The 12,358-nt window shown below is 39.0% G+C and overlaps 1 protein-coding gene across 3 annotated transcripts in view; it reads left to right on the top strand.

Moving 5' to 3' along the window:
- The window catches only part of LOC150090033 (uncharacterized), a 108,329-nt gene that overhangs the window by 83,623 nt on the left and 12,348 nt on the right, over positions 1 to 12,358 (top strand). For all 3 annotated transcript variants that reach the window (XM_090368945.1, XM_090368943.1, XM_090368944.1), the window contains one exon: positions 8,325 to 8,374. In XM_090368945.1, the coding sequence (XP_090225071.1) occupies positions 8,325 to 8,374 (50 nt within the window). The remainder of the gene's footprint in view (positions 1 to 8,324; positions 8,375 to 12,358) is intronic.

Genomic DNA, 12,358 nt, shown 5'->3' with positions numbered 1-12,358 from the left:
ATTTCGAAGAGCTGATCACTCAACTACCACCTCCATTCTGCATTTTAGGTGACCTAAATGGACATCACCCACTATGGGGCGATCCCAAAATATACCAGAAGGGTAAGCAAATAGAAAAATTAGTTGTCGAAAACAACCTAATGATTTTAAATGACAGCATACACTCATATTTCCAGCTTCCATCAAAAGGCAGTTCTGCAATAGACTTATCAATCTGTTCCCCAGAACTACCCCATTATTTTGAAAATCATGAAGAAAACGCCATGCCAAGCCAGTAGGCACCCCAGATGGAAAATATATGATGCAGATTGGGAAACATTCAGGTTACTAGCCAAGTTAGACTGCAACATTATTAAACGAGAATCAATACAAACATCAGTAGCCTTATGTTACTGATAGTATGCTTCAAGCTGCGGAAAAGACAATACCTAAAACATTTTCTAACATTAGAATATATCCAAAACCATGGTGGAACAAAGAGTGCTAGGAAGCTAAAAAAGAGAGAAATAGAGCCTGTAACCTCTTTCGCAAAAATCCAACAACAGATAATCTGATACAATTCAAGAGAGCCAGAGCTAAGGTCAGGAAAGTGCAAAAAATAAGCAAAAAAGCTGCTTGGATGAAATTTGCATCCACTATAACCATTTCCACACCAGCTACACTTATCTGGAAAACGATCAGAAGGATGACAAACAATTCTCAAATAAACCCCTCTCCATTGCTAAATTGGAAGGGACAGTTGGTTACAAATACCTTAGATATAGTCAATGTGCTTTGTGAAAATTTTTCAAATACATCTGCTAATTATGCATACCCGACTGCTTTCAAAACGTACAAGAATGAGGCCAAAAAAATAAAACTAAACTTTTCTAGCAATCAGTGTGAACAATACAACTTGCCGCTCACAGTAGCAGAACTTAAACAAACTCTGCTACAGGCGAAGCACAGTGCAGTCATTCCTGATGAAATCCATTATGCAATGATACAACGATTAGATGAACAGTCCCAATTAGCCCTGTTAGATCTATACAACAAGATATACCTTGAAAATTCTTTCCCAAACAAATGGCACGGCACCACGCAATAATACTAGCTCTCCCAAAACAGGGAAAAGATCTATCAGACCCACAGAACTATTGTCCCATTGCTTTGACTAGCTGCCTAGGCAAGATCTTAGAGAAAATGGTCAACAATAGACTAACATGGTATCTAGAAAATAATGATCTTCTCAACTCAGAACAGTATGGCTTTAGAAAAAATCGCTATACCTTGGGTGTTACAACTGGAAAATCAACTAAGAAATGCTTTTCTTAGGGGGAAACAACACCAAGTCATGGTTAATTTTGATATCCAGAAGGCAATATGGTATACTTAAAAGGTTACGTAAACTTGGCCTTAGAGGACATCTACCCCTCTACATATATAATTTCCTTAAGAATCGGACCTTCCAAGTTTGAATGAACAATACACTTTCCAATATATTTTATCAAGAACAAGGGATCCCTCAAGGATCTGTACTTAGTGCCACACTTTTTACAGTCCAATTCAGCACAATAATAGAACAAATCCCAAACAATATCTTTACAACTGTTTATGCTGATGATTTCAGCTTATCTTATCAAGCGCAGCATATGAGGACAATAGAACGGCAATTGCAAGTAGCCATAAAATGGACAGAAAGAAATGGATATAGAATATCGGTACAAAAGACTGCATTTATACATTTCTGCAGAAAAGGGAATCTCCATCCTGACCCAGAACTCAGGCTGAAAGAACAGATCATCCCAGTTAAAAATAGTGTCTGTTTCTTAGGATTAGTTTTTGACGAAAAATTGACTTTCCTAGAGCATATCAGTCACGTAAGAGTCCACTGTCTGAAGAAAATGAACATCTTGCAGGTCCTATCCGCTATATCCTGGGGAGCAAACAGGACAATCCTACTACATTTATATCGCCTTCTCATTCGGTTTAAGCTAGACTATGGTGCCCCAGTCTATGACTCAGCAAGACCTAGTGCCCTGAGATGGCTCGACCCGGTACATCACTGCGCACTCTGTTTAGCCCTTGGAGCTTTCTGCACCTCACCCGTGCAGAGCCTGTACGCCGAAGCTCAAGAACCTCCTCTGCAAATCAGAAGACAAAATCAATTACTCTCTTATGCAGCTAAAATAAAATCTTTACCAGATCACCCCCTACAGAAAACTCTTTTTGCTTCTGAATAGAAACAACATTATCAGCAACAAAGAATCAATAAATCTGCGAGTGTGAGATTAAAAAACCTCAGTAGAGAGCTTAACCTGGATAACATAATTCCGCTGATGAAGCAGTCTACTCCACCATGGATAATTAGACAGCCTTTATGGGGTTTCTCCTTCCACATTTGGAGCAAACAAACCCTTTCTCATATAAACCATCAACAGCTGCATGCTGCTTATAAGGCACAATTTTCAGATCATTGCTTTCTATATACAGATGGATTCAAAACTGATTCTCATGTGGGAGTGGCAATTTACTTTTCTGACATCACATTGGCCCAAAAAACTCCCAAAAGACTGTAGCATTTATACTGCAGAACTGCAAGCCATTAGCATTAGTAGAGACATTTGATGCAAGAAAGCAAGCTTATGCAGCATCAGCCAAAAAAAAAAAAAAAAAAAAAAACACTTCCATTTCACCCCTCTGTTCGTTCAAAATACCTGTCCAGCTGAGCCTTAAACTTATTTAGGCTATCAACCTCCACCACAAGGGATGGGAGTCTGATCCACCAACCAACCACCCGCTGGCTAAAGGCAAATTTCCGCACATCCTACATCTGTCTTTCCTCAATTTGAATTTATGCCCTCTCAGGTGATTTTTCTGAGCTAGAGGAAGAATCCCATCAGCATTGAGCATGCTTAAACCATTCAAGGCTTTATACACCTCTATCAGATCACCTCGCTGGTGCCTAGTCTTCCAGACACTGTAATTTGCAAAACTTAAGCCTTTCTTCGTAAGAGCACCCCTTTGTTCCATTCACTAATCTTGTTGCCCTTCTCTGTACTCGTTCCAGCAGCTCTACGTCCTTCTTGAAATGAGGCCTCCAGACCTGTATACAGTACTCTAGGTGTGGCCTGACCATTGCCTTATACAATGGAATAATCATCTCCTTATCCCTGCTGGAAAAATTCCTGTATATCATTGACAATACTCCATGAGCTACTCTTGCAGCCCATCTGCACTGCTCAGAGAACTTCATATCTGCCTGCACAACCACCCCCAAGTTCCTTTCATTCTCTACCACTGTCAGTGTAGTACCACAGAGTTGATACATTGCTCTGGGGTTGCTGTTTCCCATGTGTAGTACTTTACATTTGTCAATGTTAAACTTCATTTGCCACCTCTCAGCCCATCTGCTCAACCTTTCCAGATCCTGTTGCAGCAGCATAGTGTCAGTAGTGCCCTTGACAACCCTGCCAACCTTTGTATCATCTGCAAACTTGGACATTAAGCTTGATATACCATCATCAATATCATTTATAAATACAGAAAACAATAATGGACCCAACACTGAGCCCTGAGGGACTCCACTAATAACATTAGTCCACGATGCGCAGTGTCCATTGATTACCACTCTCTGTCTTCTCCCCCTCAACCACCCCTTTATCCATAGCAGCAATTTGCCTCCAATGTCACACTGCTCCAATTTGTGTAGCAGTCTTCCATGTGCAACAGTATCAAAAGCCTTTCTAAGATCCAAGTATATAATATCAAAGTTATTCCCTGCATCCAGTTCTTTTGTGACTGCATCATAGTATCCAATCAAGTTGGTCAGGCAAGACTTCCCCTTAACAAAACCATGCTGTGTCTGAGCTATAACTGAAGTCTTGTCTAAATGATCCTGCAGTGCTTCTTTAACCAGTGCCTCCATTAATTTTCCTGGAACAGAAGTTAAGCTCACAGGTCTATAATTACTTGTGTCAGCCTTTGATCCTCCTTTGTGAATTGGGGTCACATTTGCACATTTCCAGTCTATGGGTACCTCCCCTGAGTCCAAGGAAGCTCTCATAATTATGGCTAAGGGTTTGCTTACTTCCTTTGCTGCCTCCTTTAATATAATTGGATAGATCCCATCCACCCCGGGTGCCTTTCTTGTGTTTATCTTCAACAGTTTCTCCTCCAAATTCCAGTCAATATCAGTTATTTCAAGATTCTGTAGCTTACTGCTAGAGTTGAATACACCTCTGGCATTCCCCTTGCTGAATAACTCCTCATGTGTGAATGTCAATGCAAAATAGTCATTTAGTTTGTTAGCTACCTGAGCGGGATCATCAACAGTTGACCCATCAATATCAAGTGGACCAATCTGATTCATCCCCTTCCTTCTAGAGTTTACATAAGTAAAGAACTCTTTGCTGTTTTTCTTTGCATCCCTTGCCAAAGATTTCTCGTAATCTGCCTTCGTTTGCCTAACTTCCTTTGTAACTTGGTTGCATATCAACTTGTATCTATCATAGGCTTCTGTGTCATGTGTTAATTTGTAAGTATCCCATGCATTTTTCTTCTCTGCCATATGCCTCATTAGTTCATCTGACATCCATTTTGGCCTAAACCTTGAACAATATTTCTTAGTTGGTATGTAAAGCCTAGTAGCTTCCAAGATAAGTTCTTTGAATGCTTCCCATTTTGAATTTGCTGTTGGTAACATCATCAGTTGGTCCCACTGTATAGAATTTAAATACTGTCTCAGTCCATCATAGTCGCCTTTACGGAAGCAATAACCCTTCCCTTTACCCCTAATGGTAGTTACCTCTTTGAGTAAATCCCACTTCAGCACACTGTGATCACTGCCACCTAGTGGTTCATTTATCTGCAGATTCTTAATGCATGAAGAATCACTGCTGATAATCAAATCAAGAGTATTACTCCGTCTAGTTGCCTCCCGAACATGCTGATGTAGAAAACAATCATCCAATAAATCCACAAAAGCCCTGCTAGTGTGTGAGTAACCAGCCCCCAAATTCCAGTCAATATCTGGGAAATTAAAATCTCCCATTATAAGACTCTCTGATTTACTGGCCCACTCAATTTCCCTGTACAGTTCCTTATTATACTCATCAGAGTCATTAGGCCTATAGCGCACTCCTACTCTCAATTTTGATCTCCCAATGCTTATGTCATGCCAAACTGACTCAACACTGCACTGTCCAGCGATGTCGACTGGCTTCACTTCCTTGGTTTTTATGTGTTTCTTAACTAATAGCATAACCCCTCCCCCTTCCTATCCTGTCTGTCCTTTCTGTAGACGTTGTACTCCCCAAATTGCAGTTCTGCATCCCTTATATCTGTGTGACACCACGTCTCTGATATCCCAACAATATCTGCCTTTGATGTTTTGAGCAGTACCTCAAATTCATCAAATTTATTTACTAAACTCCTAGCATTGGTGTACACGCAAGTATACCTGCACCTGTTTCTATTCTTAGCTACCCTAACACAACCCATGTGTTTACTTGTACCGCAATGGCTCCCAGCAGTCTCTGAAATACCATGCATCTTGTTTTTCAGGCTTCTGCTCATTCTAATAGAAGCAGTGCAAGAATCTCTTTCACCTCTGCCAGTGGCTACTGTCAATCTATTGGTCTTTGTCTCCCCCCAAGCTAGCAGTTTTCCGACCCACCTAACACTGCCTCGATAGCATCAGCAAATATTCTTGCACCCTTTCTATTTAAGTGTATCCCATCCCTGTAGAAGCAATCTCTCCTGTTAACAAGTACAGTCCAGGCTGAAAAAAATTCTACCCCTTGAGCCTTGCACAATCTTTCCAGGGCCGAATTGATCGACAAGGCTCTCATCATATACTCCCTCCTATCGTGTCTGGGCAGAATTGCAGACACTTTCAAATTCAACCCTAATTCTTGGCTTTTGTTCAACAGTGACCTGTACTTGCTAAGTAATTCTGCCGGTCTCCTACTCTTAATATTATTAGTGCCAACATGTACAACTATATCACCTTTTGTGCCCTTAAAAGATGATATTCGCTCTACAACGTCATCAACCTTTGCCCCTGGCAGACATACCCTGGTCCTGTTCCACCTATCTTTTTTACAAAGCATGTTCCCCATTTCCCTGACAATAGAGTCACCAACAACTACTAGTTCCTTCGGGACTCTGCCTTGGGGGTTGTCTCTGTGTCACGCGATGCCCAAGTGCAAGCTCTGGCGTTGATGTGGGCAGCTGAGAGCTTGATGGGCCCCTCAGTTTAGTTTCTTCGAGGGCATCCACCCTGTCCTTCAAGCTCTCATATAGGCCCACAAGAACGCCGAGTTGTTGCCTGATATCGATACACTCCTTGCATCACGCACACACAAAGACATCCCCCTTGGCAGTATCATGTCCCGTACCTGATTGCTCTGCAAACATCAAGCAAACCGTGCATTTTATAAGGCTGTGAGTCAGAGGACAACTGCCCCCCCTCAGTTCTGCTCTGAGCCACAGCACTTCCAGCATTACGTTAGCACTAAACAAAATCGACCATTCAAGTTTTCAAAACAGCATAATTTTTACTGACTCCCGTAGTTCCATGATGGCAATATAAAATAACAATTCTAACAAACATCCACTACAACAAAAAATTCAATACAGAATATCAAAACTCCTTGAACAACGTCGTAACATTATATTTTGCTAGATCCCAAGTCATGTTGGAATACATGGTAATGAGCAAGCAGACAGAGCTGCCAAAGAAGCCAACAACAATATTTCTGCATCAGAATATATCCCTTTTTCAGACTACAAATGTGTTATTGATCACAGTGGGATACATCACTGGCAGCAACAATGGCAAGTACTTACCACTAACAAATTGCATCAGATTAAAAGATTACTCCAAACATGGAAATCCAGCATTCAGAAAAATAGACACGATGAAGTGGTACTTGCTAGGTTAAGGATAGGGCACATGCATTTCAGTCACTCTTATCTTTTGCGAGGAGAGGTTCCCCCCCCCCCCATGCCCTATCTGTCACACACACACACAACAAACAGGAGAACATGTATCGATTACTTGTCCAGCTTTTGCAGATGAGCGCCGAAACTCCTTCAAAGAGCTAAACAAACATCACTCCCTCTCTCTCAAAACCATACTGGAAGATAGAAAAATACAGCAGATGTTTTTCAGTTCCTCAAGAAAATAAATTACTATAATCAAATATAAAACCAAATATTATCTCCAAAGCAAACTATAGTCATTCTCTGTGACTCTTGGAAATTATTAACAGCAATATACGAATTAGAACAAAACCGTTATATAAAATCTTACAGGCACATTTTAGCCGCAGTAGCTCTTGCACCAAGAATTTTTAAATCAAATCAAATCAAAACCTTTCCTCAGCTGACCTCTTCTTAGTTTCTGAAATGCTTATTTAAAGCAACTACTATAGGTGGTGAACTTACATCATTTATGTCATAATCTGGATTTTAGTTTGAACAGAGGAACTTACCACATGTTACAAATAGAACAGCAAATGCTTTCAGCACCAAAGGGAGTGAGACATATGGTTACCAGATATTAACTTAAATTAAATTGAATACCATGTAAACTTTACCAAAACATTTATTCTCTGACCAAGTACACAGACCTGTACAGAGAAAGACCTGAGATTCTTGAGTGAACCAGAAAAGGGCAACTGTAGCAGATATTGTTAGATTAAATTGAATGCCATGTAAACTTTTCCAAAACATTTATTCTCTAAAATTTGGACAAAAAAAAAAACTAATCTGCATTAACAAAAATCTACATAATCCCAAAGGTATGCATTGTTTTATAACATTATTACAAAACAACATAATGTAATAGGCCAATCAGCTGAAATACTTGTGTGGATTTTTACTTTTACTGTAAGTTAACTCATTTCATACCCAGTTTTCAGAGTAAATTTTTCGTTCCTTGACTATATCAGGAATAGTGTTTGGTTTCATCTAACATTATATCAAAAATACTACTACTTTAGATTTGTCAAATTTATTCATTATGCTCCAAGCATTAGCATGTAAGCAGTGTCTGATCCTTTGCAACCTTAGCATAGTCCATATAATCGCTTGCCACAGAGTCTTTCTACAACGGTTTCAATTGGAACTGCAATTAATTTTTGTCACATTGTGGAAACTGTCCATTATTTTCCGATTACAGATATCCCTGGCCAATGCATTTTATTTAAGCCTAATGATTATTTCTAATTTAAATACTTCAGTTATATGAATTATTCATAGCTTTATATTTTATATTACAAAATTAAAGTTTTTTTCAGTTTTAACAAGTCTTTCATGTTAAAATTTTTATTTTTCAGAGGATAATATAGATCTACTTAAAGACACAGTAGAAGAACTGGAAGAAAAGGTATTATTTTCTGGTTATTTGTTTCTTAAATAACATGATACTTATTATTATTAGTTGCATATGATGCAAGGAAGCAAGCTTATAAAGCAGATCTGTCCAGTTCTTGCATTTATTCAAATTTCCCACCTCCACAACACCAGATGGAAATTTATTCCAACAGTCAAGCACCTGCTGGCTGAAGGCAAACCTCCTTACATCTGTCCTGAAACTTTTCTTCCTCAGTTTGAATGTATGGTCCCTCGTGTGCAATCTGAGCAAGATGAAGGATACCATCAGCATTTAGCTTGTTCAATCCATTCAAAGCCTTAAAAATCTCAATCACATCACCTCACAGGTGGCGAGTCACCAGGTCAGAACTGAGGCCTTTCTTGGCAAGAGCATCCCCTTGTTTCCCTCACCAGGCTCGTTGCCCTTCTCTGTATTCATTCTAGTAGTTCTGTGTCCTTGAAATGAGACCTGTTTACAGTACTCAAGGTGTGGCCTTGTGCGATGGAATAATCACCTTATTTCTGCTAGCAAAATTCGGGTATATCATTTACAAACCCCTACGAGCTGTCCTGGCAGCATATCTGCACTGTTCAGAGAATGTCATGTTAGATTTTACAATTTCCCCTAGGTCTCTTTTGTTCTCCATTAACTTCAGTGTAGTACACAGTCCATACATTGCTCTGGGATTTTTGCTGCCCATATGCACTACCTTGCATTTGTTGATGTTAAACTTCAATTTCCATTTCTAAGCCCATCTGCTTAATTTTTCTAGATCTTGTTGCAACAGCCTACCTTCATTACTATCATTAACCACCCTGCCAACCTTTGTATCATCTGAAAACTTAGACATTGAACCCTGTGGAATTCCTCTAATAACATTTGTCCATAAAGAGCAGTGCCCATTGATAACCACTCTCTGTCTTCTCCCACTCAACCATCCATTTATCCATAACAGTTGCCCGTAATTCCACACTGCTCCTATTTGTACAGCAGTCTTTTATATGCAACAATATCAAAAGCTTTCCTTAAAATCCAAGAATATTAATTAATGTCCTTCACTTTCCCTTTTCTGGTTCACTGAAGAATCTCAGTCTTTCTCTGTGCAGGTTTGTATTTGGTCATATGCCTCGTGTTGACCAAATTGGCTGCAAATGTTTTGAATAGTATGTGTTCTGTATATTCTCATAGGTTAAGTTGTATGTTATTTAACTGTGAAATTGAAGAATCTTTTTAGGTAATTCTTCTTGGTGTCAACAGGATTTGAATCCAGACCTCTCCATACAAGTTAGAAGTGTCAAAACCATTTTGCTGTCATGTTTATCATTTTATTATTGATGAAATTGTGTTATTGAGTATTTGCTCATAAAATGCCTCTGTAACTGCATAACTTGCCACCATCCAGAAAGCTTGTAGTTTAAACCCTGTCAATAATGAGGAACGTATCGAATCAAGTTGGCATGGCATTAATTTTAAATAACCCCCAAACCTCATAAAATACATATTCCTTTAATAAAGATTATAAAATGTAGCCTACTATACAGGCAATTTGTTTATACATAACTAAATAGTTCCCTGACTCTGCCAGCAAATTTCTTTTCCAGTGATGGTTCTGATAGTTTGAAGCTGAGCATGAGATTCAAATTAAAATAAATAAATAATAATCTGCATGTTTCATCAACACACAGCTTCTAAATTATGAATGAATTTGGTAAATTACTTTAATGTACACACATGCTTTATATTGCATGGCTTGAACATGTAATACTTTTACTGATGGAGTGGCATGGAGGTCTGAGAAATTTCAATCCTGTGGCTAAAGTGGCTACTTAGTGTATAAAATCCACATATTATAACACTATTGTTAGCAGTTTAATGGAGAAAACATGGACAGTAAAGCATGAACATTTAATCTACACTAAGTGTGAGATGGAAACTAGTCCAATGTTTCAATGAATCTTATTTGTTTGTGAAATAGGTAGTTTTTATATTCACTTCATTTTTCCTTTTATCTTCTGAATCCATCAAAATATCTGTCTGTCAGTTTTAGCATAGGGGAAGTAAATTTGCTGAATTCATTCACAATTTACAAGCAGTGAGTTGAGGAACCAGGTATTTTTTATGATTAAAGGGCCACCCTAAAAGTAATGCACACTGTACATGTGCTCCTCACTACATATACCTGTGACAATGACATTTATCAGGATGACAATTTGAAGTTTAACCACAATGTGTGTGCCTGAAACAGAGTTCTTGCATTGAATGCTTGTGCTTGAATGCTTTCAAAGATGAATGGTGACTGCTTCAGGTCAGATTACATTTTCAGACCAAAGACCACATAAAGTTTCAATTTTATGAAAATTGAAATTTTATGCAGCTGAACACCAACACAAATTTATGAATTGTTGTGAGAAGTGTGTGGATCAACAATAGATTATAGCCCAATTTCACATTGGTCTCAAAGTTTTCATCAAGGTCAGACCAGTACTGAAGACAAGAAACATTCGGGTAGACTAAGAACATCTACAGAAAACACACTGGCAGTCGTTATCAGCACCATTTTGGTACTGATAACGACTGCCAGTGTGAAGAAATAGCTGATGAACCTGGAATAACAAAATAATCTGTTCACTAAATTTTAACTGAGGTCTTGATTTAAACAAAAGGGTGCTGCCCAATGGGCCCCACATTTGCTGACAGATGACCATGGAGCAAAGTGTAAAGGAACTGCAATGCAGTTACTCACATGTTACCAACAAGAAGATGAAGAGTTTTTAAAATGCACTGTTGCCATTGATGAGACATGGACATGCAACTTTGAACATGAAGTCACAATTAGCTCAGTGGAAGCATCCATCTTCCATACACACCCTCTAAATGTCACTGGCAATAATTAAAGGTAAAACATATGGTTATCATGAATTAAAATTATGAGGACATTATTGTCACTGATCATGTGCTACTTGGAAGATCAGTACCTGGAGAATACTACTATGCAACATTTCAGTAAAAATTATGCCCAAAAATTCATCAGAAGTAGCCACAGATGCTGGAAGCCAGTGTGCTCATACTCCATGTCAATGCAAGGCCTCGTATCACAGTCTGTAGAATTTTCACCAATTACAATTAAAATTTCACCAATTACAAATCTATAAGGGGAGTCTCACTCCTCTTATAGATTTGATGTGAGTCCTTACGATTATGATCTATTTCTCAGCTCAAGGAACTGTTATGTGGTTCCTTGAGCTTGAGGAATAGATTAGATTGTAGACAAATATAGTAAGTGCTTCTAAAGACAGACAATTTTCATCTTATAAAGACAAAGTCTTGCTCATTCTCAAAGTGAACTGACTGCAGCCATAAGGCTGCAGTCAGTTCACTTTGAGAATGAGCAAGACAAAAGATTTAAGAGACTTTGAACATGGAATGGTAGTTAGTATCAGATGCAGTGGTATGAAGGTCTGAGAAATTTCAATCCTGGTTGCATTTTCACATATGACTGTTGCAGATGTATTGAAATTTGTCCAGTAACCAAATGACACCCAGTCAACAGCAATATTATGGTTACAAATAGCTTGATATGAGAAGCCAACAGAGGCTAACAAACTTATGCAGGGCAGAAAGACTGTGTTAGTCAAACAGTAACTCAGTGTAACTGTAGTAACCAGAGAGGCATTTCAGAATGCACAGCTTGTACATGTCATGAATGGGGTCAGCCAACATCCAAACAGTGGACTTGGGAATGACAGTACTGGACAGTTGAGGATTGGAAACAGGTGCCTGGTCTGATGAATCACAATTCCTGCTGTTATACACTGATGGGAGGACCATAATATGGCAAAAACAGCATGAGTCCATGGACCCATCTTGCCTGGTGTCAACAATGCAGGCTAGTGATGGAGTAATGGTGTAGGAGTGTTTTCATGGTGCACATTGGGTCCCCTCCTTGGTACCAGTGGAACACCATTTGGATTCCACAGGGTATCTGGAAATTATTTC

This window comes from Mastigoproctus giganteus, chromosome 2, assembly GCF_048544385.1.
Source record: "Mastigoproctus giganteus isolate SK-2022 chromosome 2, ASM4854438v1, whole genome shotgun sequence".
Taxonomy (NCBI): Eukaryota; Metazoa; Arthropoda; class Arachnida; order Uropygi; family Thelyphonidae; genus Mastigoproctus; species Mastigoproctus giganteus.
This window is presented reverse-complemented; position numbering and strand designations above follow the sequence as displayed.